Source organism: Aythya marila (assembly GCF_965140915.1).
Source record: "Aythya marila genome assembly, chromosome: 1".
NCBI lineage: Eukaryota > Metazoa > Chordata > Aves > Anseriformes > Anatidae > Aythya > Aythya marila.
The window spans coordinates 200775914-200803747 of NC_139042.1; the positions used below are offsets into that span (position 1 = coordinate 200775914).

General features: G+C 43.9%; 1 protein-coding gene across 4 annotated transcripts in view; it reads right to left on the reverse strand.

Annotated features, from left to right (window-relative positions):
• The window catches only part of CAMK1D (calcium/calmodulin dependent protein kinase ID), a 220275-nt gene that overhangs the window by 69381 nt on the left and 123060 nt on the right, over positions 1-27834 (reverse strand). For all 4 annotated transcript variants that reach the window (XM_082751604.1, XM_082751603.1, XM_082751602.1 and 1 more), the window contains exon 3: positions 18734-18808. In XM_082751604.1, the coding sequence (XP_082607730.1) occupies positions 18734-18808 (75 nt within the window). The remainder of the gene's footprint in view (positions 1-18733; positions 18809-27834) is intronic.

The following is a 27834-nucleotide window of genomic DNA, read 5'->3' on the forward strand; positions in this document are numbered from 1 at the left end:
AACTGAATCACTTTCAAATTGCACAGTAAAATAAATGCCTGCCGAAGCCTAAATGTACAATTATAAATACCTTTTTAAACATCTTGAATTTTCAGACAGTAAATCAAAGAGAAACAGAAGGATGCAGACTTATTTTTATTCACTTTTCTACTGCTCAAATTGTAAGAAACAATGCAATACATCATAAGAGACATCTTGAGATATTTTGGCATGCTGTTAAACTGAAATTCAATGGCTTGACATGTTATCTTGGCTAATTTAACTTTGAAGTCTTTGCTAATTCGTCTCTGGATTATTTCCGAACATAAGCTTGATTTCAAAGCTCACCATGCTTGGCTTTGCATATCTCAACCAAGAACAAATTCAACCATTTTAAAGTAAATCCTGGAGAACTTTTTAAAAGTGCTATCTATGAGAACAGTGTTTGTGTGTAGGGATGGAAACACGAGTGCTGGTGAGTTCACAACATGAGGGCAGCAGGGCAATGAGGGAGGGAAACTCGCTGGATGCTGTGGTGGAGATCTCACCATCTAGCTCGTTTGCTCTCAGCAGCTTGAATGCAGTGGCTTGGTCCATGTTAAAGGCTGAGCCTCACAGCTTTGTCCAACAATGTTGACAAATTCCCAGTTCTCAAGGGTATGAGACCCAGCTACACATGTCCACCAAGGCCCTTTTGATGGTGAGTGCCACTCGCCAGTGGCAAACAACCCAAAGAGCACACACAGAGCCTGCCTACCCAAAAAATCAGACTTCATTATCCATGACCAGCTACGTCCTGCTCCCCAGGGGACTCACAGCATGGAAACCAATTTTTACCAACCACCAGAGCAGGATGGTACCATTGGTGTGAAAGGCACGGCCACCACAGAGGGAAGGCCTTTTAACATGTAGCAAGCCTCTGTAGTTACCCAGGCAGTACAGACCACAAAGAAAGGCTCTGGATAGTCTTCCTCACCCTCATCCACAGTGTAACATCAGGCACAGGCCTTTGGATTTATGGACCTCAGACTGCAGAGGGGGTCCTGTTGGTTTTCTCCTCCTCGTAAACCTTTTTTTGATGCGAGCGTGGACTTTCCCCAGAGGCCACCCACGCGTCTCGCCTTCCCCGCCAGCTCTGACTCAGCCAGCGTAGGACTGTGAGCAGCACTGAGAGGCAGATCCGTGACAGCTTCCTCCCAGCATACTCCCTCCTCCCCTCCTTCATCACCGAGCAGCTCTTCACACCGCCAGGGAAGCACAGGATGCTGCCTTAGCACCGACTCCTACCTACCAGCTGCTACGCTTCACTTGGGATCAGCAGTGGCCTCTCCTCTCTGGTGGGGTAACAACCAGCCAGCCTCTGGAACCAGAGGCAAGACCAGCACTAAGACCCCAATCCTGACACTGGGTGGGATGGCAAACATGCTGAAGAAGAGCTGGTCATCTCAAAGAGGTTGTGGATTTGCTTCACCTTGTAGATGAAATTTCAGGACTCAGGGTTCTTCTGTTGGGAAGGAGGTATGGGACACTTCTACAACACCAGCTAAAAGAAGGCCAAGAAATGATCTTAAGCATTCACTTAAGCACCAAATGCCTGAGATTCATGGATACTGTTTTAGCTCACACCATGACCTTTTGGGGCCACTGCAGCAAGATCTCTCTCCAACACCTCCAGCTTTCTGTGCTGGTCCCCAGGTCATGCATGTCACACCCACCATCATGGAGCACTGCACCACAGACCTTCATGCCCATCGAGACACTCTGAACTGAGAAGAGCCAAACAACGTAGTGATCAAGTGTGAGGGCCACCACGGTACCATCTGATACCTAGAGGAAACAAGGGCCAAAAGCTCTGTGGCATCCGTGTAGCTGGGATGCAGAGAAGGATGGGCATAGGCTGAGCAGATGCAGGCCTGTCCTAACCACTTGACCTGAGGGCCATGAACAAGCCCCTTCCACTCTTTATTTAGCAAACCAATACAGTCAGAAGAACTATGCAGAGTTCTTTACTGTGAGTATCAGGCTTGGTCTATTATCACCTGTGCAGGCTTTACATAGATATTTTATCAGAGAATTTTATTTGACACTTTTTTTCTAAATCCCTAGCACATCACAAGTGTTTCACCATCCCATACAGTGCTGAAAGTGGTTCAAATATTACAGCTCCATCCAGAGGCAAAACCAAATCTGTTGCCTATAGATGGGATCCTATCAAAGTTAGGAGAAAAATTCTGGCTGCTGTCAGCACCAGCATTTTGTGCCCCTAGATGTGAGCATGGGCACGCTCAGCTGCGCTCCACAAGGCATAGAAATAGGGTTGAGGAAGGTCCATTGAGTGTCAGAGCCATTAGCTACTTCTCAGCTGGGCACCAAAAGCAGATCTGTGCTACTCACCCACAACCTCATCCCACTATTCCTGTTCCTCTGCTGTCTTGCTTTCAGTCCCTGCACACAGTCCTTGAAGATCCCTTTGAGGCATCTGGTTCTTATAGTAAAAGGAGGACGTTTCTTACTGAATGTGAAAGGAGATTATCTAATGTTCCCAGCTCATCTGATGGTTGTTAATTTTCATCAGCCCATTGCTTAATGCACTTCTGATACAAGACACAAGCCTTTGCTCAATGCAGTTGAACTCAGGAGACAGAACAGGCTGGAAATCACTGAGTCTATGGGGTTTCAAGACATAGCTATGACCCCTCCTTAAACTGGTGGCAAGCACTGGATCATTACAGCTACATAATAGGCTCATAGAACAACCATTCACTATTTTTTGAGGGCAAAACCCATCATGTTGCAGGCACATACATGGTGTTCCCTCTGTATTAAATAGTGTGTGGCCACTTGTGCTGGTTACCCAAAAGAAGACCTTCCCTACTGCAGCCTATAAACCTTTAGCGATTAGCATCAGACTGAAGTTATGTACAAAGATACACCTGATCCTTCACCTCATCTTTCTGACCCTGTCTAAGTCATTCAACACGTTGTTTGTAACTCTGGTGAGAAGAAGATTTCAAGGGAAACAAAGCAAATGCAGCTCAAAATAGTCCTCAAAATATCCAAAACTGGAATTCACAGTCCTCCAGATAAATTCAAGGCATAATAGCTAGGTCTGGTGGGTCTGTATTTTCTGACCTGTAACCTACAACTACACCAATATGTTTAAATTGCAGTTGTACCACCACTTCTCAACATTGTCTTCATTTATTTCTGCCTTGTGACATGGCTATATTAAAAAAAAAAAATCCTCACAAAAAGCATATTCAAGCTATCAGGAATCTTGCTAATCTATGATTAATGAGATTGTGGGAGTAGTTCTTTTTTCCTGTACATATATTTTTACATATGTTGCTCTGACTTAATAATGTGCACCGTAGAAACAAGGCTATTCACTATGGCTTAGACTTGTACAGGACTCATTGAAATGATAAGTGAAATGTTCAGAAAACTGCTGAAAAAAACAAAGCCATCAAAATCCCAGTTAATTAGCATTAGTTAAGTAACTGCAGGAATAACTGAATTAGCCTATTTTCTTGCTGTAGGTAAAGATTAAGAATTCAATTTATGGCAGTTTTCAAGTTGCTAAGGATTATGAGAACAATACACACTATTTTCAGCTCACCAAGGAGAATGAAATAAATGCAAGAGCCCAGCCTTTCAGAAAGAGCCCTTCAGATGATTCATCTGCAGAAGGCTGGCTGGAACGCCCTGCATGGCCTGACACCATCGCGTTGCCTCTCTGCAGGAGCCAAGGCAAAGCCCCTCCAGACACCCAGACAAGTAATTAAAAGATGAGGCTTATAAGGGAAGTCTTTTACATGTCATATACATCAGAGGAACTCCAAGAACAGGCAGATCCTGTGGCACAGCCAGGATGCAAAGGCATCAGTCCAGCAAACAAAATACCTGATGAAAGAACCTTGGACAAGTCTCATTACGTCTAATTTAGCTGTTGGTGCAGGTTAAACTTTGCTTCTTTGTGTCTAATTACAGGATTTCTCTCTTAAAATTTTGATTATCCATGATCTGTCAGAACATAATGTTTTTGAATTTTCCAAAGTAATTGTAAATACGTCACCAGAAGTAAAACCTTAGAAGCAATTGTGCCTGCTTTTCATCTGTCTGGCCCAGTGAGTTTTACAAGGTGAAGGTTTGGGGATTTTTTTCCTCACAGGTTAATTGCACAAGCCAGAACTGCACTGAAATCTGATGCGATCTACCAAGTGAGGATTCAAGATTAAGGAAAGTAGGACAGCTTTTATTTTAGGAGCTTCTCTGAGAAACATAAATAATGGTGAATTCTCTAAGATGTGTTGTTACATGAGAAATAACTACCTGGAAATAAAGAATGTTTTCCGTAAGCAATGTTAATATTCACTTTCTAAAGGGCACCTGCATGTTCAGACTGAAAAGAGAATATTTTATGCATTCTGGGTCTAAATAGAAGAAAAACAGTATGTGTTTCCTTTGCTTTGCAAATAACTATTCAACAGGACCAGAACCCGGAGGCCATGAATGTAATTTACTACCAAGAGGATGTCAATAGCAAACAGCAAGTATATTTTGTGCTAACAGCCACGTGGTGTGGTGCATGCATGATTGATGGCACATGGAAGGTGTCATGCATACAAAGGGCCAATTTTCCTGCTAATGATTAAGGTTCCCTCTCCCTTTTCCTGCTCCCCTTGTCCTGCAGTTGGGAGAGACCTCATCACCACCATGCAGATATCCGTGGCTACGTAAGGAATGACATCCACAGGTGTGAGGTGGGTGGCAGAATGGACCTCTGTAAACTACTTCTAAAACCATGTCCATGCCAGTGGACAGACCGAATTTTGAATTGTGTCAGAGCCAGAAAGCTCTTAAATACTTAAAGCTCTCTGATATTTAAAGAGTGTCTACAAGAACGATAGGGGCAGACACTTTAACAGGGTGTGTTATGATACAGAAAAGGGTAAAGACTCTAAATCAAAAGACAGTAAATTTAGATTAGACATTAGGAAGAAATTAATCCTTCTGAGGGTGGTGAGGCCCTGTCCTAGGCTGCCCAGAGGAGCTGTGGCTGCCCCATCCCTGGCAGTGCCCAAGGCCAGGCTGGATGGGGCTTTGGGCAGCCTGGGCTGCTGGGAGGTGTCCCTGCCCATGGCAGGGGGCTGGAATTAGATGATCTTTAAGGTCCCTTCCAACCCAAACCATACTGTGATTCCATGATTATAAATAACTGTGTCCTGAAGAAGCTTTTGCAGCAGTGATTTGTGCTGCAGGGCGACGGACTGTCATACCAGTGCCAGACCAACAATGCTCAACAGATGAATTGATGTGTGCTTCTCAAATCTAAAAAGCCAAACCAGGAGCAATCTTCCAACTGCTTTGATTTTCCTCTTTTAATGTCTTTTTCGTGACACTATGCATTCATTTTTTTTTCAGGGAGGAAGCAGGATTCAGAACAGTTATTCTCAGAAACCCTTTGAAATCAAACTAAAGTCTCCTTCAAGCAGTTTCACTGTGCCAAAAGTTGTGCTTTCAACAACTTGGCTTTTGCACACAGGATTTGTCTGAGGCACTTGCGTGCCTAGACTGATATTATTATCTCAAGACATTGGAGAGTTTAATATATTTATCCTTACAGCCCCAGTAAATGGCAGAGAGGGCTGTTATTCTCACTTCCAGAAACTGGGAACAGAGGCACAGAGGCGTTGCTGCCCATGCCGAGCTGTACTCCTACCAGTGCCTGGACACAGCTCGGTGAATTACACCAGTACAGATCTTTTTATTTACTAGGATAGATGTAGACAAAAAGGTCATTCCTCGCATATGCACCCCTGCATTCATATCCAGTCCCCAGAGAGAAAAGAAGATGCTCAAGCACAGCCTGGATCTAGGCAAGCTTCCCAGCAGAGTCTGTGGGTCTGAAGTCTAAGGTTCTCATGCCCCCAAGGATCCTTCCCTGAAGACCTCTTTTGGTGTTTATTGTCTACTGAGGCCAATAACTATTTCAGGCATAGGACCAATGATTAGTTATCTTCTCATTGTAATGCATCCTGGAGCATCCATCACTTTGAGCCAGCCTGCTGTACCATGTCCTAGAACACAGTGCGCCTTCATCCCCTTATTTGCAATAACCATTTCCACCTACCTGCAACATAAAGAAAAGGATATTCAAGTTCTGGATACTGCTGTTCGGTCTTTATCCAGCCTGGGTTTAAATTGCTTTTTTATATTTCTCCCTGAATGAAGTTTTTATTGATGCCTCTCATTGTCACCCTCCATCACTGGCATGATGCATTTGGCTGCAGCCACATCTGCACACAGTAGGTGACATCCTGGCTTTGTTTAAGTGGAATTTTTAACTTTGGATGTCATACTGCTGCTGTTTTACATTCTCACACAGCAACACCATAAGGATAAATAAATCTACGAGATGATGGTGGCCATCACTGGTCATGCTGTTATACACTGCGCCACTGTGGGCAGCCTGGGTTATGATCTGTAGAGGTTTCTGCCTAGAAAGACAGGATAGAGAGAAAAAGCTACTGCACAGGGTACCTACAGAAAAAAATAGTATGGATCAAGGCATCGCTGAATATGTTTTTCAGAATAGTCACAGGTCCCAGCAAGCAAACCCATTGGCTTTTCCTCATCCCCAGTCGTACCACCGTGCTCCTCAGTGGACAAAGCCAGAGGCCAGACTGCAGCACTATTATTTCTTGTAACAACCTACTGCACAAAGAGTAGCACTGGCTTGAAGAAAAAAAAATAATCTTACCCAGAATTAATTAGGAAAGTATTCCCTTTCTGTGGGCAGGGAAATTAGAACACAAAATGACCAGAGACCACAATATAAATCAATGACAGAGTTAGACGAGAGCTCCAGATTTTCAGACCTGTGTGCTCTAACCACAAAAACATCTTCTCAAGACTCTGGAGACCAGCAGCCCCTGGTTCTTGTTACATGTTTCTGGAAAACAGCTAGAATATTTTTCCATAGATAAAGAGACCTGTCCCTTACCCACTTTGCCCTGCTAGGTTTTTCAGCTTATACAAGAACATTGCAGTCCCTCTAGCAGGATACACTCAGCCTTCCCAGCACATCAGAAGCAGTCTAATGAGCACCTACCACTGAGATACCGTGTCTGCTTCTACTTTTTGTACCATATGGTTCAGCTTCTGCTTTTTCCTCCTCCTCTTTTGAGCCGTGAGCTGCCTCCTCTGCCTCTGCCCCTGCCCCTGAGTGCTGAAATTCAGAGCCAACTGGTCCTTTAGGACTTTAGAGCCTCACCATTGAGTCATTTGCCTTGCCGGAGGCTGTCACACAACAGGAAAAGCAAATGAGCAATAAAATATACCTGCACCTGTCTCCCACCAGCATCCAATGGGTTGTAATGTACAGAGCAGCTTTAGGGGACCTGCGGCATAATAGGAGATGAGTATCACGGGCAGTCCCCCTTGGGGTGTTCCTGTCCTCAGGTGACGTAGCAGTTCTGGACAGCAGAAAGTGTGGCAAGCTGTAGCCATGCAGGAAGAACATCTCGGATGAAGATGAGCACAAACAGAGCAGGCTGGGAGCACATGTGTGGGCAGGTAAAGAAGCTCAGGCACAGGGGTAATGTACTGAATGACTATCTTGGTCACATTTAGTTCCATGGAAAAGGATATTAAGGGCCCTGTCCACAGACAGTGACTGCATTAGTTATTTTATTTTAATTTTCTCTTCTTTCTCTTTTTGACCATACTGTTGTGCAAATTGCCTTTTTGCATTAAATTTTTGAACATACACACAAATGAGTTGAGCTCCAGGATGAAAAGGGTGTGCAATAAAATGTCTTTCCCCAGGCATAATTTTTTAAAATATATTTCGTTTCATTTGGCACAGTCTAAAGAATTACCTGATATCTCCAGTGACAGAAATCTTACCTAGATTTCCCTCGCCACCCATCAAACTTGCCAAGACAGCTCCAAGGTGAAGAAAACCCTTTACATGGCAAATCCAGCTGTGAAACTGTCTGAAAAGAGCAGATTTAAAAGCTTCTGGCAGAGGATTTCCAGCCCTGAGATGCAAAATGTCAGCAGTGCTTTCTGTGGATGGTGCTGCCCCATGCTCACAAGAAACCCATCATGAGTCAATGGAAGAGACCCTAAGCTGCAAGAAGATGAATATTCCTGGTGTGCAATCAGAATAAGGTCATTTTCCTCTCTTCTGTGCTCTCTCTATCACTTAATTGTGTTTGCATTTTCCTGGCTGGTGGCTTCTGGCAACAGGGTGACCACAACCCTTAGGAGCAAGTACAGATCCCACCACCACAAGGAGCTTCCCCATGGTGCCAAGATGGGTGCTCGTCTATTTTTCTCCCTCTTTCAGGAGCTGAAAGAGACTCACGTCAGAGTTTTAATGGCAGAAAATCTAAGCTGGAGGTGAATAGTGAAAATTTCATTTTGCTAACTGGCTTTTAATGTAGGAACTTAAACCACAGTTTTCAGTATTTTTTTATTTTTTTATTATTTTTTTAATCTCTTTGTATGCTTGAGTAGGTCTTACTATCTCCACTTTCTTTCAGTGGATTTAAGAATGTTTCTGAGTTCTTTTTTGTTACAATACATTTTTGGAAGAAATATCTTCTTTTCATGGATATTATGCCAGTGCTCCTTGGAGTATTATCAATGAGGGATTAAGAAGACAGAATTATGAAATGGTTAAATGCTACTAAGAGAATAATCAGACAGAATATACACCAAACTTCTCCAAAACATTTTTAGCACTCCAGTCCAGAAATCCCTTGACAACTAAGCCAGGATCACACAGGCCTGCATGGGAATTTTGTCTAAGAGAAGGAAAAGGGAGATGCAAGGATTTTGTTCTCTGAACACACTTTTCATCCAGTTTAGGGGAAAAAACAGCCTTTACATGTTAAGATATAACCATGCGGCATGATCAGAACAAAATGAGCATATGCTCAATAAATGCATCAAAGAAAGGCTTCACCAGCAACAGTATTTTCTTTTTCTATAAAATGCTTAAAAAAGTAAAAGTTTGGCTACAACAGACCTAACCACTGTTTCGGGGAAAAAAAAAAAAAAAAAAAAAAAAAAAAAGATTTTTTTTCCATTGAAAACTTTTCCAAGGGAGAAAGTTTAAAGCAGAAAACTATGGCAAGAACTTCTTTAGCTCTACGAAAATAGTTTCTCTCAGAAGAGGTAACCACAGCACTGCCAAAGAAAGTCAAAACAGGATTTTAGACAGGAACTGGTATTTCCATTAAAAAATCTACATTTTACATAATCCCGTTTAGAGTCCTGACCCCAACCGCATAAAACTGTATGTATCTGCCTGGCTTTGAAACTACATACTATGTAGAGTCTTTGGGGGAAGGTTCCAGAAAAAAAAAAAAAAAAAAAAGAAAAGAAAAAGAAAAAAAAAAGTAAAGCAAAAGATCTTCTCTTTCAGTGTGAAGAGGCTTTTGTATGGGGTAATAATGCTTCATCATCACCTTGCTCTTGATGGGGTCTTCTAAAAGTTTTACGCGGAGCCTCTTGATAAGACAATAAAAATACAACTGCAAGGTAGTGTAACACTGGCTCTCTTATAGGCTCTGGAGCAGAATAACCTGACTATATTACCTTAAAAAGAGGTTGAAGCTGAGATATGCTTGGGAAAATAAGCATTTTTTTGGCCACAAACCCATTAGGTGTCTTCTGGTACACACTGACATGAAACTGTCATGAGCCTCCTACTGTCTCCAGCCTGTACAGCCTTCCTCTAGAAGACAACTCAGAGGGAAAAACAACTTTTAACGGTGCCACCATGTGAAAGAACAAACCTGTAAGCACTGATTTTAATTTTGCATTTTGCTTCAGTGCTGTGGTATTTCAATTCAAAGCTTTCCAGGTTGTTATGAAAGTCCTTTTCTGTTTAAGGACTTGTAACCATTTAATCAGAATGCCTCCGCATAGTGCCCAAGAGGCATCCTACCATCTCGTAATGAATTCTCATGCTGGGGCATATATAGATTTAACGTTTATTATCTGCCTTGCTGCAAAGCCCCTTCCTCCTGAAGCCAACACCAGCTATTTAATTGATTTTAGTGCAGGCAGTAAGTGCACCGCAGCGTAAATTACCAGGTACCGAGAGATGCAGAACTAAATGTGCGAGAGCAATTCAGCTACTACACAAACATCGGCGGCGATGAAACTTGTGGGCAAGGCATGAAAGAAATGAGATGGTTATCCAAAGCCAACAGAATGGAGTGTAAATTGCTAGGGCTCTAAATAGCCACCTGCCTGCTGTTCGGAGAGAAAGGCCCCACTCCTGCTCTCAGAGAAGCAGTGATATTATAAAGGGTTGCTGGTGGATATATATTGCTGCCTTGCGAATCGCCTACGCCAGCCCCAAGCAATACAATAGGGGCACGTTTGCCCCCGTGCCCAGCTGCAGTGGGGAGTTAGCAAAGGAGCTGCTGATGGAAGAGACTCGAGTCGATGCTGCCAAAATTTTGCTATCAAAAAAAACCACAATCAACTCACATACTTTTATCTTAAGGATTTGGTGCCAGTCCTTGCTGGAGACTGGAGGTTACGCCAAGCAAGTTTTTCATTTTGGGCTCATTCCCTTCTTTTGGGAGTGTGGTAGGGGTTGCTGTGAGGTGGAGGAATGGCCCTGAATGAGTACCCTCAAAAAGGACTCTTTACTGTGTTCACCCAAAGATAATCGTATGCCCATCTGATTTATGAGCCCCCCAAGCCTTTCTGCAACTTTAAATAGTACTTTAGAACAAGGTTTATTGGGAGGTTTGGACAAACCTCTTGTTTTCTTTATTGACAAGAGCAGCTTCACAACAATAAATCTCTTAAAGAAAAGATCCATTTTCATCTGAATCGTTCACATTTCTGCAGAAAGAAACAACATTACCACGGTGTCTGTTCAAGGAAAATGTGGAAAAATTTCTCTATTATCTCTTCATTCCCAAGGCTACAGAAGAAAAAGGATCACTCCCCATCAGGTGTAGCATAGTGTTTTGATTGAAAATAAAAAAAAAAATCAGTGTTGCCTTGCTAATGTGTCAGAGTCCATATAAGACTCTTCATACTAAGTTATTGGTAATGAGTGCAATTTTAGGAACAAGGACATTGGCATTTGTCTACACCTCTTGAAGGTGACTGCCTACAAAAGAAATCATCATGAGAAAGTCCTTCACAGTCCCCAAGAAGAAGAAGATTCTCATTTCTCTCTCTCTGGAGGAAGGCTACGCTGATGTACAAGGACTGTGAGATGTCCTGCTCCTAGCCAGGGCTGAAGTCCTTAGGCATAAAACAGTTGCAAGGAAGCAACAGGGCTGCTGCTCAGTGCCATTCCCAGGAGAAGGTGCTGTGTTTGGAGAGGACTTGGGGAGCAGGAGCTACTAAAAGTCCTGCCAGAGCCACAAGCAAGCAGGAGAAAAGCTCAAGTGCTCAGGGCATCTAGGACTACCTGATGAGCATGTATTGCACTTTTGGGACCATACACAATCCTGGCAGTTGCAGGTGTCTAGAAGTGATCTTGGAGATCACTCTGTGGTCTATCAATGTTACCAACAAATCTGTCCATGCCCTGATCTCTGCCCTGACACTGATCTTTCCTGGTCTGCTTATAACCTCTCAACCATTGGAAAAGCAAATACACTCCTTGCTATCGAACACTTACCAGTGTAACTCAACTGATGCAATAATCTCGTCTCCCAAAATTAAAAAATGTGAACTTGATGCTGGATTAATAACTACCACCCAGTTCCCAGGGGCATGATGCCAGGGGTCAGTTTATGAATTGCTCAGCACTTGCAAAACTCTTGTGGGAAAGTACTGAAGTACAGTCAGATTAATTCCGCTAACCTTGCAACAGGGTGACCTGTGTTATTCAGGCAATACACCTCTGAAGACCTTGATAAGGCATGCCTTTTTTAAAGATACCTTTTTTGTGCTATACTGTTAGCCCAAGCTCCGACAGCATTAAGCACTAGAAATGGGTTGAAAACAAAACCTGTGTTGTACATACCCAAACAGTGAGGAAAGATTTCAAAGTCTAACTAACATCCCAGCTCTGCAGTCTGGGTGTGCACCTGTGATATGTCCATATTGAAAGCCGAGATGGGCCTAGGCTTCATTTTTCTGAGCACTTCTCCCATGGTCGTGCCTGGTTCTCCCAGCCATGCCACAAATACACAACCCTGTTGCTGCTGTCCCACTTCATTTTCTGTGTTCACTAGCTAGATCCATCCTTGGAGAGCTGTTCCTTGTGCAGCATCCTATCCCTTGGTCAAAAAACTCTGGTCCATAGAAACACCAAAAGGCTTTTTCTCAACCACAGGACATAGTTAGTGCCATTTCTTGTTCCACTGCAGACTCCCAAAGGCATTTTTGCCCACATCAGTGATGCTTCACCCCACAGGCTGTGACAAAATGAAGTCTTTCGAGCTAGAACCCCTACAGCTTTGCTCAGCTGTGTAAAAATCCAAGCAAAGTTCCCTTGGCATCTTGCAGTCTCCTTCCTGGTGTACCTAATATGCACCAGCCTTCCTCATGCTGTAGTTCATAGGCAACATTTGCTCAAAAAGAAGAAAAAAAAAAAGAAAATCCATGAATATTTGCTTGGCCAGATCTTTCCCTGGCTAGTCATTAAACCCTCTGAGAGCCAACTGCCACATCAACTTATCATCCTATGCAGCATGATGAGGTGCCAGAAGCATGAATGCAATCCTTTCAACGTAGACCCAGTGCATTTTCAGTGGGTACCAGGCATTAATTTGAAATGCCTCATAGGAGCCAGTAGTACTGAAAATAAAGAGCAGAGTTTATGGGTGTGCAGCTGAAAATGCACTTTTTGTGTACCACAGAAGCAAGTGAATCCCCCAGTCAATCAGCTCCAGGGTTGTTCACTACTGGAGTTGTTTCTCCTGTTCCTGCTACAATAATTACTAATAATGATAATATACACACCATCCACAGAAAGCAGTGATTTGAGGGGCTTCTCTCAGCTGCTTGGACATAAGTATTCTCTGCTGCTAAAGAACCCAGCTGGCTTTTCTCCTTCATATAAGTCTCATTGTGAATGAAGAGAGATTTCCTTCTGTCTTTTACATAATGCTTTATGGGCACAAAAACGAAGTACGGAATAAATCCGATCTAAGGAATGCGGTGCGGCAGATCTATGTTTTGCTTTAATTAGCATCCTGATGTGATAGCGGCTTGGCGTGTGTATCACTGTTTTGTAACACAGCGCGTCCTTGCTAGGCTCCTTAAGGAACCTGGCAAACAAGGCACTTCCCTCAATTGTCTGTTGTTTTTCTTGGAGGCTGAATATTTTCATTGAAATGTCACTAGCAAAGCCTGTCCATGCTCTGCTGCTCTCGGAGTGTGCTCAGGCATTTGGCTTTCAAAAAAAAAAAAAAAAAAAAAAAAAAAAAAACAAAGGGAATTCAGCACTTAATCACAGCTTAGCACTCCACTTGCCTTGCAAGCTTATTTGCAAAGCATACAGGTGGAAAGCAAAATCACAAGCACTGTAGGTTCCAATAATAATAAAACCTTCTGTAGATTGTACTGCAGGTAGGTGCATGCCTGTCTGAGCTACCTCTCTTGCAGGGTTGTAACAAGTTCATGTGTGGCAGGGGAAAGCTGATAAACAGCAGAAATGGGGCACTAAAACCCTGGGCCTGCAAAAGACTGGGCTCTCCATGCACGAGTTCTGGGGGAGTCCCTATCACCTTGGCTTTTCTTTGCTGGAAATCTGAATAATGCAGCAGAATTAAGATGTCAAGCTGGAAAACCCCTGAGGTCAGGATATTAAGCTCAGTTTGGGCTGGTTTTTGCAGAGGTAGAGAGAAGCATTTCAGGGTCAGCTGCTGCAGGCTGCTCTCCATAAAAACTTGCCCTGAGCAGTAACAACACGGCCTCAAACAACCTCATTTGGGGGAAATCCTCCAGCTTCCTCAGGAATCAGGAACACAGACTGACAGGATCTGGGTAAAACAGCCCTTCTACAGAGAAGGTCACTCTTGGATTGCATAGCCACCTAGGAGCCCACTGATGGAGCTTTCGCTTCTTGGGATCCCGAAGATCTCAAACCAGACCATGGACCATGCACCTCCCTCCCTTTCTTCTCAGCTCTGAGGCTTTAGTGCTGCTGGAAACCCCCATGTCCTTCTGAAACATCTCAAAAGTTAGCTCTGGTGTTGCAAAGCTTGGTGTTGCAAATGTTCTGAGACCCTAGTATTAAAAATTTCTCTGAATTTGGCACTATGCTTGGCATGAAAAAAAGTTCAGAGAAACTCTGAGGTGGGTGTTGAGGTTCAATCAGTACTTTACCTAGCTATATGCTTTCCAGGGCCTGCTGGTGTAACGTTTAGCCATTTGAACAGCCTTGTTACCTTCATGAGGAGTTAGAGAAATAAGATTTTCAGCATAAGTTTAAAATACAGCCTGGAAGATGGAGTAATCAGGGAATGCTCCATGCTCATCAGTGTTAAGCAGTGGTGTTGATTCCCTGGGGAGAGTGTGACTGCAGATTTTTAAGGACAGGCCAGGTGAATGCCATAGTGCCTGTTAGACCTTTTTTTAGCCAGTTTTCCAAAGGAAGTGAGGCACATGAGGTTGATGTCTGTCTATCTCATTTTGTCAACCCTACTGACTTCTGACCCATCGGTCAAACTTCAACAGAGGATTGGAAATGCCAAAAATATTACGTTCTTACACATTTTAAGAAAATGGCTGAATAAAGGAGAGCAAGGAAATTCACACCATCATTGATTTTTAACATGGCCCATATACTTTTGGAGAGGCAACAGCTCCAGCCCCTTGGCTGTGGCAGTGAGCAACACATCTCCATTAAGGCATGGAGGGGACTCGTGCATGGCCCATGCCCAACGGAGGGTGCACACAGACCTGCAGGAGATCAGACTTTGCTGTTTCACGCCCTGATGCAGGCAAAAAATACTGATGAAGTCAGAGCCGAGCTTTGGGGATCTGCTCTGACCTGCACGGGCAGCACCTTCTGAAACAGCGCATCCAGACGGTCCCATAGTGCTTGGACGGAAAGTGCATGTTTATGTAAATCCGTTTTTACGCATGACTTTCCAGCATGCAGGGGATGAATCATCAATATCCAAAGAGACCATTTATGCCAATGAAATGTTAGTATCTAACAATACGAACCACAACAGGAAATTTCCTTATACTGGCAAGATGAAGCAAGGCAGGGAGTCTAGAATATAGGTGGGGTAATTCTTACCAGGTGGACCCAGCAGCAACCTGCAATTGCTCACTAACAAAGTTTACTGTCATGTCAAGACATAGTTCAATAGAGCTTTTATTTCTGAAATTACTTTATTTCCCCCTCTCTTCTCTGATATCCTCCGGGTAAATCTCACCCAGCATCCAGAATGAATGAAAACTTCAGGGTATTTTGGTGTTTATCTTTGTTCTTGGGTTGAGGTATCCTGTATTTGAGGTAAATAAAAGAAGGAATAATGGCCCAGACATTTCTAAGAAATGGGTAAATGCCTTGAGAAAGCATGTGAAAATCTGAGCTGTCAGATCTGGAGATCCCTGACCTGATCTCTGGTCTACCTTGCAGTAACAAGGCTGGGACAAAACAGTTTTATTATGGCTTGTATAAAAAGTATGTAAAAGTAAGGGCTTGAAACCGAAGCTGGAGGTGAGATTTCCACAAGAACATGCCAGGAAACACAAAGGACGTTCACCAACAGCTACCTAAATCTGGGAACAGCTCCCAGAGGGACTTGCAGAAATAAATTAAGCGTCAGGTAGATGCAGACAGCTGCCTCTTCACCTCCTTTCCTATGAGCTCCAGTGCAGACGCTGCCACCTGTGCCTGCCCATATCTTTGACAGAGCAAATGAGGTGCAATACTTATCCTTTAGGATGGCTGGCTAACAAGCACGGCTTTCAAGTAATAGCAGATGTACTAGAGGGTAAACATACACAGGGGTATGGAGTGCTTCCAACAGCCTTCTCCCATGGTGAGCTATGAGATGCTCAGGGGCTGTAACGTGGATTTTCCCCAAAACTGCAAGGAGTGCTCTGAAGGCTGGTGTTGAAAATGCTGCCCGTGCAACAGAAAATCTCCTTTGGCAATCGTGAGTAAGTGCCCACTTAGAAAGCAGTGAGTCACAGAGAAGGGCATGTGGACTTCAGATCTGCTCTGCCCATGATACCGGTCTTTGGTCCTAATTTTACCCCCTATTATTTTTATCTTAATGGGGCTTCCTAGAACCTGCTTGATCACAACCACTTCTACTTCACACCAAACCCCAGTTTTAAACATTCATAACCATTGCCTCGATTAGGAGAATTATACAAAAAAATCAGAAGCTACAAAACCCACGAGGAATCTAATAATAAATAGGGCAGAGATGTAAACAAATAGATACCTCATGCCATGCAATGCTTTGGAGCTATTGTATCAACAAGTTGGTGTTACCTTGGAAACAAGAGATTATTCATGCATGCCTTCTCCCTGATGGAAACCGAGAAAGGAGGCATGCAGAACTGATTCTGAGTCTTCTGAACTTTGCAGAGATGCAGCCCCAAATCCCAGCTATTGATGGAAACTCATAACAGAACAGGGTTGCAGAGGTTGCACCATCCTTGGTGTGATGCCCATGGTAACAAGGACGACCATGCTCTCATCCTCTCCACCTTGGCACTGCATAACCCTTTTCTAAAAGAGCACAGAAGATTATTCCTAGGATACAGCCTGTCCAGAACACAGGACAACAGAGCCTTGTCTTGATTTGCAGCAGTGAGTAGGGCTAAAAATAACGTGACCCGGTATTAGCTGTCTTTAATAAAGTAATCTTAAACTAATATGTTTTACCCCATAGCTGAGGCTCATTAAGTGCACGACACATACAAGTTTCACCACACAAGGTCTGCATGAGTGGGAGTTCACATTGCTGTCACTTGGTCACACTCAGATATGTGCTCAAATTCAAACAAAATGTTCCCAAATTTTGGATTCTTCATCCCAGTTGTAGAAGAAGCCACAGCCCTGAGCCCTCCAGATGAATTCCTAGTGCTGACTTCAGCCAGACGTCCCACCACCATGCTCTTTGGTGACACCATGTCCCTTTACAACAGCTAAATGCTTGGTCCTTGGGAAATAAATCATTTGTCTGGGTTTACAAATACAGCTATGACTGAAGGAATAGTTCCTTAGCTAAGTGTTGAATAGGGAGCAAATAGAATTTCAATAAGGCTGAAATTCTCTCCCTAGTCACCAGCGATGCACATGGGAACAAATGGGAATGACACAAATCTGAAATGGGGCAGGTTCAGCCTGGACATCAGGAAAAAACTCTTTATTGTGAGGGTAATTGCACACTGGGATAGGCTTCATAGTGAGGTGGCTGATGCCCTGTGCCTGTCAGTGATCAAGAGGCATCTGGACAATGCCCTCAATGTCCAGAGTGGTCCTGATGTGGTCAGGCAGTTGGATGAGATGATCTCTGAAGGTCCCTTCAAACTAAACTGTTCTATTCCTTTCTGTTTATAATAACATATTTAGTGTTACCTATGATTACAGCCCTACATCTTAGATAAGCCAATGATATGGACATAAGAAATTTGGAAAAGCGAGGGTTACTCTACATTAAGCAAGTTAATAATAACTAGGAGTAATTACCGAAACACAAATAAGGATTTGTAAATCAGCTGGTCATGAAACTGGTACTTCCCACAATCCAGCTGGCGTGCTGGAATTTGCATAACACTGACGTGCCTGTGCAAATTGTTTTGCAGCATTTTGGGCAGAAATGTAGGACTACAAACACAAACTAAAAATGCGTAGGGCAGTATTTCTCCCACACTGCCAGCAGGATAACTATTAATGACATCTGGTCCCCAACAGCTTCCTGCAGGGTATTTAACTCCAGAGCTGCCTCTGTCAGATGCTCCAAGCTCCCCTATGGCACATCTGGCTCTTCACAGGTGCACTTTATCCCTCTGCCCTATGTCTGCTCCACTTTTGTTTCAGGTGACCTCGTCATTGAAGGAGAGGCAAGATGGTAAGAGGAAATTTTAACTTCACGTCATATTTTCTAATTGATTTCAAAAAGAAACAAAAGCAACATGAGCATTACTTCCCTCCTTCCCACCAAGTAGATGTGACAGGAGGGCTAGGTCAGCCACAACACGTCACGTACCAGGTGGGATCCTGTTCTGCTCAGGCTCAGAGTGGGGGGAAAATGGGGAACAAGACGGACTCTGGTGAGAAATATATGTCAAGGAACATGTTATGAGATGGTCCTGCTGCTGAGACAAGCTTTCTTGCAAATATACCACCCATGCACATGGTGGCATCCTGGGTTAGCTCTTGCTCAGTACAGACCAGGTATCTACTAGATACCAGCTATCTACTAGATACCTGGTCTGTACTGAGCAAGGGAACTAAAAAGTTCCCTTGGAAAGGGAACTAAACCATGCATGGCAATTCCATGCATGGGGGGCCAGTTCTGATCCCTTGGGGATCCCCTGTTTACTCCGATTTAATTTAAAGGCAAGACCATTCACAAGACACCTTAGCTCCCAATTTTGCAACAACACAGCCCATCACACCTGAAGGTTTATTTTAAACACCAGCCAGAGATTTTGCAGACTGCAGCACACAAGACAGATACTTCTCACTTATCTCATCTATTGAGATAAAAAACAAAATGAGAACAAAAAGAGTTGGCAGATTTGCCACAGAAACTTGATTATGTTCAGTACTTACAATTGCATGACCAGGTATAAATGGTTTGGGCTCTCATAGATGTCTTCCAGGGCAACTATATTTTCATGCTTGATCCTGGAAAAAAAAAGTAAGACGAATAAGTAAAAGATGAAACAGAGATTTTTAAAAAGGGGCTGCAAAGCAGAAAACTACTTTTAGTCAGACACAACTTGCCAGTGCTCCAATCAGCACCATAAAATAGGATCTTGACCAAAATAAAGTCACAAGTGCTTCACAGCCCAGAATTCTGTTATTACTCTGAGAAAATTCCCTCAATCTGCTGCAAGGTCAAAATGTTCAATGGTTAGGTATTTGGGACATTGGAGGTTTAAAGACCTTGTGTCAGGTGAATGGAGATGGTTGCTTGGATGTTGAAGTCTCCACACAGCAGCAAAGCTGGGTGCAAGGAGATGGAGGCAGGGTGGGGGCTGGAGGGTTTTGCCCCCATGCAGAAGCTGGAGCATGTGTACAGAGGCCATACAACAGCTCCATGCCCCTTCCCACTGAATTTGGCCCACTCTGATGTCACACCCAGTCTGTATGCCCAAATTTCCCTGAAGTGTTATTAAGCACTGCATGCTTTCCATCCAAAGGCTCCTGGCAGGTTTTCTACACCCTCATGACACGGAGCAAGAAATCCTTCAAATCATCACCCCTGAGAATTGCTTCAGTCTCCATAGAGCTGCTTTCTTCTCCCTCTGAACACAGTTACATAAACACAGGATTTCTGAAAAGTGACTGAATTTGGTGCTCTGCCATGTGGATTTTCTGATGTCTCCTAAGGGCTGAGCCTCCGCTGACACTTCTCACGAGGGACATGCACAGGCAGATCATGCAGTGACATAAACCTCACTTCTAAAGGAAACCAGGTTTAAAATACAGCCCAGCAGGTGGGCTAAGGGCATGGGTTGTTCCCACCAAGCCTCCAGGACCTCTGGTTTGTCAAAATGGTAGCTTTAAAGAGAAAAATCATCTCTCTAAACATACATATAATTAACTACTCAGAGCAAAGCCTCTCTGGGTTTGCTCCTTAAATACTTAACAAACAATTTCCAAAGGATGCATTTAACTTGTGCAAGCCCTAAAGAGACAACCAGTACAACTCCAGGGGCAGAATATTAATTACACCAATTACAGACAATTGTTTTAAGAGCAAGAGAAAGCTGGGAAATGCCATGCACAGTCTGCTTATTAAACAGCATACGGACATGCTCAGAAAGAAGGTAAAAGTGCCTTATCAGCAAATGCAGAGCTCTTTACATGTCTCAAGGTTCAAGAGGATTAATTAAAAAGCTTAATTATGTGTCAAGACCTTGTCCTCAGCACTCCCAAGCATCCCAATGTCTGTGTGATGATGCTGAGAGCAGAAGGTCCCCAGTGCCTGGCAGGGTCTTTCCCGTAAGAACAGAGACTAATCCAATTTCCTCTGAATTCACCAGAAAGATTACGACTGACCTGAATTTATGCCCACAATCAGTCATCAAAAGCTGTCTTCATATAAGGACCTCCATGTACAGGAAATTTAACTTCAACAACAAGTGAGCCTAAATACAATACGCTACAGGATGTCAGAGCAGAAAATAAGTGAGTAGGCTCTTCACTTTGCTTAAATATTGGGAAAATCCCATGATATTTTAGCAAAATTTCCTGGTAGACCGCATCACAAATCAAGTTCTTCTTATTGAAAGCAGGAAACCAATAGACCACCCACTTGGCTTTGTACGGTCCCTTAAGGGTTGCAATTAGGGCAAGGACAGTTTTGCTTTGTTTCGGTGAGCTGAAGGCACTCTTAGCTCCCAAAAGACATTTCCAACAAATATTCACTTTTAATGGAAACTCTCATGTGTGTTTATTCATTTTCCTTTATGCACACGCACAGGCATGTGATCGTCTGTGTACCTGATACCATCATGACAGAGAAGGTGGTTTTAATACCAGTAGTGATAGCTGTGTAAAGCCTCCAACGTAGTCTGCTGCACATTTTTACCGCACACATATATTAATGCCTTTCTATATGTGTGTGGCAAATCAAACGCTTTGCATTTCTATTTTTATTTTCTATTTCGAGAGCCTCCTTTTTATTTTGAGAACCTCGGAGGTTCTCCAAACTCAACCCAAGCCCTGTGAGGCAGCTGCCAGCAACACCTAGCGGTTGCACGCCCGTGGGTAACAGGGGGGAGCACCCACAAAGACGAGCAGTTGGGGTGGCAGAGGGCAGAGAGGAGCCCATCAGACACACAGCGCTGCAGGCTGAGGGTTGCCACAAGACCTTCTCCCTTTCCTTATTTGCAAAGCAAATGGGCCCTGTGCTGCTGCACTGTCTGAAGGCGGATGCACTTGCTCAGCTTTAAAGCGATTCCTTGGCAAAAGATGCAGGGAGAAAAAAGAAAGCAGAACGAAGGAGCGAGACAGGGGACAGAAAACCCAAGAAGAAAGGAAAAGAAGGCAGCAGAAGCTGAATCACCCCCAAAGAATAAAAGGAGTCACCCTGTAGGGGTTAAGATATTTGGAAGAAGATGTCCTATGTGGTGACAACCATCCACAGCAGCCACCCATCGACCATTGGCACTGGACAGGCTCACTGTGATGGTCAGAGGCATTTATTTCTGCTCTGCCTCAGCCTCCCCATGATCAGCAGGGCCTTCACCTTGCTGTTATGCAGTGCTTAAAGTTCCTGCCAAAGCGCACATCGCTTGGCTCGCACATTTCCATGCTCAGAGGGAATCCCGAACGATACGCTATTTAAAGGAAAATGGAATTCAAAATTAGAAAATGACAATAATCAATGGAGCTAGCTCGGGCAGAAGGCTACGGGTTAGATCCAGCTGCATGTTGGGCTGGTGAAGCCGAGAAGCTGTGAGCTTCCCAGCAGAGGTCACTGCAGCCAGCAGCAACCGCTGCTGCTCTTTGCTTAATCTGCAAGAGTTTGTGCAATCCTTTCATTACTTTAAAATATGGGAGAGTGATCACCTGGAGTCCTGCTACAAAACAATGAAGCTTCCCTGGCTGAACACCTTTCTTTATGACACCACCTCGGGATTTGTGGGATCAGGTGTGTTACTGACGTGGTGTTTTGTCCACCCTGCAAAGCCCAAAGGGGAGCAAGGCAGGTGTGAGGCACTCCTCAGCAGCACCAGACACATGGGGAATGGGGACAGATACTCCTGGCTTGCAGAGATGCTCAGGTAAATCAAGAAATGAGAAAAACACCATGCAGCGGCAGTGACTTGATGGTCACAGATCAGGAAGGATTTGGGGATGGCTTACTGAACTCTGCTTTTATCCCCATTTAGAAGCACCACGTGAATCTCAGAGGTTCAGGGATTCATGCTGCTCAAAACGCCTCTGTGCAGCCTCATGGTGATCTCTCTCAGCAGAAATACTCACACAGCTACCTGAGCTCTTCAGCACCTGCTGGGGTTTATTCTTTCAAAGGTGCTGTTCTCACTTGGCAGAAGGAAGGCAGTACGCAGAAAAGCTAAAGGGGTTATCTGCAATCTGATGGGAAGATGAAGCAGATTGCCCAAAGCCAGGGGGACTCATTATTCCAGTTTCCTTTCTTGGAGGGACACAGTGGTGACAATGCCCCGAAAGCAAACATCAAAACCTGGGCTTGGATAAAGCATTTTAGATCAGTTTATATAAATTGTTACAAACAAGAAAACATCCATCTGAGGAAATCTCCCTTATCACTCTTTCAACCTCCACTTTCTCACACATGATATTTTTCTGGCTGCTCTCCCTCCTTCCTGGCAAGCCCCAGGTGCTGCTTCCATCTCCCGCACCCCACTGTGTCCCCAGAAATCCCCCTGTGTTTGACACAAAGGGAAGGTGCCACCTCCCATGAGATTCAGCTACAAGACCAGGAGCTGCTGGAGTCCTGGGGACAAAGAAGGGGAAAAAACAGCTGGAAGCGAGAATCAGGGAAATTTAAGTATAGGGGAAAAAAAAAAAAAAAAAAAAAAAAAAAAAAAAAAAAAGGAGTGATTAATCCTAGTAAGAAACTAGGAAAAGAAATGACAGATTCATCAAATTCAGAGCAGCACTGGTTTGAAAGCTGTGCAGGCAGACACGAGCCACAAGGCATGATGCAGATGCAACTGAATAAAATTATAGGATTTTCCCTCTGGCCTTTCCAGTCTGTTATTCTGCTCATGTGCTTCTACGGAGGTGTCAGCAACATGAGCAAACAGGGGCAGTGCTGTACCTGAGCAATATAACATGTGTGAACTATAAACTGTAGATTAGATTAAATATAAAAATCTAATAAAAATACTTATAGATAACCTAATGTACATATAAGAATTGAATCTAATAATCTAATATATGTATTTATAGATTGAATATAAGAAACTACAGCATATATGAACCAATGATCTAATTGCTAGCTAGGACTTGGAGGAATGAACTGAACAGGGCAACCAAGGACTTCGGGTGGCTTTTCCAAGCATGGCAGCTGTGCAAACAAGGGCTGACGGGAGAGCGTTTGATCTGCTGCAGAGCACCAAGCACCGACCGGTCCTCTTTGCTTGCTGTGGAGTCATTGTGCAAGAGCGTTTGGGGACTCGTCATTTTTCCCTGACTGCTACAGCACCCAGTGCTGCTGAAAGGCAGAAATATCTTCCTCTGAAGGAGCTGAAACCTGCCCACGAAACAAGACCTGACTTGACCAGGAATGGCGTTTGGACAACACTTCCCATCACGCCGAACTGGGTGTGCTGTGGTGTCGCAGTAGCAATGAGTACGTGGTGAGGAACCCCAGTGATACCAAAATCCACTCTCATCACTAGACAGCAGAGAGCTACCACGTCCCACTCACTGCCACCAGAAGGGCAGAAGTGCCACAGGATCAGAACAAGCCCCAACAGGTAAAGCTCACTTCAACATTCAACAAAAAATAAAAATTTAAAAAAAAATAATAAAATCAATATACTCTGCAGGCTTTAGATGGAGGTTGCTATTAAGAAGCAAAGGACTGAATTATGGAAGTTGATGTACAATAAAGGAAGCTAAATCCTTTAATGACTGAGCTTCCCATGCACCTCTGCTGGCTCCCAACCATCGCAGAGGCCGAGCAGATGAAAGAAAACTGGTTGCATATTGCTGCGGATCATTAATTAGAGGGGCAGCACAGATGAAAGCCAAGGACCCAGATTTTGCTGTTCCTTTGGCTGCCAAGCTGGCAGGAGAGCGCGTTAAATCTCCTATCTGCAAAGGCATGCTACAAACTGTGATTGAATCACTTATATTAACATCTATCATATTTAACATTGAAAACGAGGATCAGTTAGAAGAATACTGTACATAAACCTTGGGCAAACACGAGAGCTGTTTAAGTAGGGCAGGTTTCCCATGTAACAACTCTTTTTGAGCCAGAGCGTTGCATTTCCAAGACATGACATTTAATGCCGCACCTCCACGAACAGCACGTGTCAGGGATGAAATGCCACAAGAAAGCAAAAATAATTTTGCAAAAGCCCAAACTAACAAAGCCTGAGTCTGTAAGTATTTGTGGCTTTTGGTAACCAAATGCCTTTGCAATTGAGTACTCAGTTATTTCCACCTATGCCCCACAGCAGCATGGGGTTACGGGTTTGAGGAATTCACCCCTTGGCCAAGGAAAGTGTTTTAATCACAGTTCCTGCTCTGAGAAAGAGCAGTGGGATCTGTGGTGCCTCCTCTCCACGTGAGGTCTCTTATAAGTCGGATCTTTGAAAATCAACTGGACATGAATGATGGAAGGAGTCACACCACCAACTCCATCCCCACCCCTTCTTATCCCACAGCCCCCAAGCATCCTCCAGGGTGGGTATTTTGCAGATGGATATTCCCCATATAGCTCCACTGCTATTTGCATGAGCAGAGTTCGGCTTGACACTTCTCCCATCGTCCAGGTTTCCCTCCCACGTGGACTTTCTGGTGTGAACAGAAGAAATGAAAGCTCCAGTCCAGGCTTCTTCACACAGCTGATATTTATCAGGTCTCTCCTCCACGGATTCCCTCGTATCTTTTAAAAGATGACTTTATAGCAGCTCTTTCCCCCTCAAACAGCCAACGTGCACATGGTAGTGCAGCAGTGGTGGGTTTTGTGGCTACCAAAGGGGCTGTGGTCTCTGGCATCTCAGTTCAGTGGTCTCCCTCTTGCTCACTCACAACACACATGCAAATAATGGGAAACTTAGAGAACCCTCCACTAGCCACAGAGCAGAGGTGTGAACAAAAGCAGGCAGATGTCAGTTGTTCTTCACAGAAGTGGCTCTCCAGAGCTTACAAAATCAAAACATCTTGTTTTTTTCCCCCAACTGCACGTAGATTGCCTTTTTTTTATTATTTTTTAAATTATATCCTTAATTTTCTTATTACAAAGATCTGAAGGAGCATTACTGGATTGAGTATTGAATATTCACTTGCATTGAAATAATAGGGAACTCATATTATGAGCAGAAAAACAGAAACATTGCTAACCATGTCTCATGGCCAGATGGCATTTTTGACCTCGTCTGATCTTCTTCCACTGCAAAACCTTTTGTTCCCACCCACACTGCCCACCTTGCCTTGCTGGATCTATCGACTGGGCAAGGGAGAGCTAATTCCAGCTCAAAGCCAGATGGTTCAGACCCCATATGGCAGAATAGCTAACCCTCTGTGGTTGGAAGGCCAAAGAGTTGAACTTTGAGGTCACATGTGGTCTGCAAACCACAGACTGTTCATAACATGGGATGGAAATTAACATTTTCTCTAGCATCTTTAGGATCTCTGTGTTTCTGTGATGTTAACTGGAGTGGATAGGAAATATTATCCTACTGACTGCTTTGAAAAACCTGCAAGGAGAGGAAGACCCTGGATGCCTTGGAAGATGGGACTTAAAGGCCAACATGGTGGGATGTATCAGTTCATTTATCTTCCCTCAGCCCCAGTACTGGTAGCCAGTGGCAAGCAGCCTATAGCAGGCATTCAAAGGGAAGAAGGGACAGCCAAAATCCAGGAGGCAGATGCCCACCAAAAGGCCCTCTCCTATTAACCTTAGAAGATGATAATAATTTTCCATTTATTTTTTTTCCTGGTTTAGTTGTTTCATGATTTAGCACTTCAATTTGAGAAATAATTTGCTGTATGTAAATAAATGAGCTGGGATGGGATTTGTCTCGAGCAGGTGTCCCAGCATGGTGCTGAGTGTTTCTGCTATCCATGGAGCTGCCTTCTTCAGGGCTTGCCTGGGATTATTACCTTCTGCCCAGAGGAAAAAAGTTGGAGATGTGCCAGAAGACCTCATCATGTGTTAATATAAGTTCTCCTCTCTCCATTTCATCTTTCATATCCTACCCATCACCTCCATGATCCGTTCCTCCTCAAGGGTGAAGATCCAGAAATCTTTCTAACCTTTTCAATGGCCTTCCTTCCCCAGCACTGCACTTCTAGCACCGATGCCAGCCTTATGCACCACGTTCACAATATATTCTTTGAGATTTCAGTGCAGTGTCAACTTGGAGATGTTTCACAGCTGGAAACTTGAGTTTTGTAGTTCAGCAGCTGTAGCACTAACTGGCTGTGACAAAACCTGCCCACATAAACCTCACCATTTCTGTTCTGTGCCCTACCTTGTCTTGTACTCCCAAACCATGTAATCCTTCTTTTCATTTCTAATTTCTCCAGATCCTGTGAGCAGAAACTAGTCTGGCTTTTTCACCACCAGGGGCACTTGCTGATGAGCAGCCTGCATGGTGGCATCTTCCCTTTACCACTCTGCTCTGCAGTGCAGCTTGAAAAAGGGGAATTTTGCTCATCTTAAAAAATAGCTTGTTTTCCTCCTAGGGAGGGGAGAGAGCTGTATGAACCTCCTCAGCCACACAGCATGTGTATTTTCCTTCTGGTGGCACTTTCCAGCTGCCAGGCACCATGCCAAAGGCATGCTGAAGGCAATATCCTGGCAGTTTCTGAAGAAGTAGCTGGCTCCAGCTGTTGTGCTGCTGTGTGCATTAAGCATGCAAGGAGTGAGCCCACAGGCGCTGCTGCCTCCCCAGGACACAGGCTGAGGTTATGCCCTGTTCTGCCTTATCTCCAGATCATAACAAAGCTCAGACAAAGGCTGAACATGCCCGGCACAGACATATGGGTTTTCACTAGGCACTGATGTTCACTATAACCCCATACAAACATATCAAATGAGTGTAGGCACTTTGAGACTAAAAGTGAGGGTTTCTTGGACTGCACGCCCAGACTTAGGTACCAAACTTGTGTCCAACTGTTTATTTTAGATACGAAAATAAGTGAAGTGCTTGTCTCGAGTGTTTTAATGTGAAGGCTGCTCAGTAGCCTTTAAAGAAAGCAAAATTCAAGTTCTATTGCAGAAACTCACAGCTCTAGAAGGAAGACTAGGACCAAATAACCTTCTAACATGCTTGGACTCCTACAATAGGACCAACACCTGCTTGTAAAACAGCTGGGATATCCCTACATAAGTGCTATCCCTGATTTCAGGAATATCCCCAATTTCCACAAGAAGCTGACCAAGCCATCAGAACAAGGGTTTCCAAGCAGAGGCTTACAATTGGCAGTGCTCAAAAAGGCTTGCAAAGCTTGAGCAAAAACTCTCCAGACTGTTTAATTCAAAACACATCAAAACAAATATTAATGATGAATTAATCATTAAAGGTGAAAAAGATAAAAGTAGTGGCTGAAGGGATTTATCTCAGCCAAAAACAGAGAGCCATCTTTTAGTTGTTGGCAGCGGCGTTGTTTTTCCAGCGTGGAGGAGTGTGGGTTTACATATGCAGCCAGTAATTATAGCGGGTTCCCACTCCCTTGCCCAGGAGATGTGGGAGCTACGTGCCATTAAAAGTGGTGAGCAGCTCCTGGGCTGAGGTGGCTCACTCTGACAAGGTTTCATGCAATGAAAAATCAACAAAAAAAGAGGCAAGGTTTGCAAAACCCATGAAAAACACTGCCCTAAAGGCTGACACTCCTGGGGAGGGTGGTTATCCCAGTACCTTGCCTCACCAAATTAGAAGCCCTTATTTAGTTTACAGCAAATGAAGGGGTGAATAAAGGGTATAATGCTCTTTTCATAGCCTCCTGGTTCTCAGATGAGTGCAGTATGTACA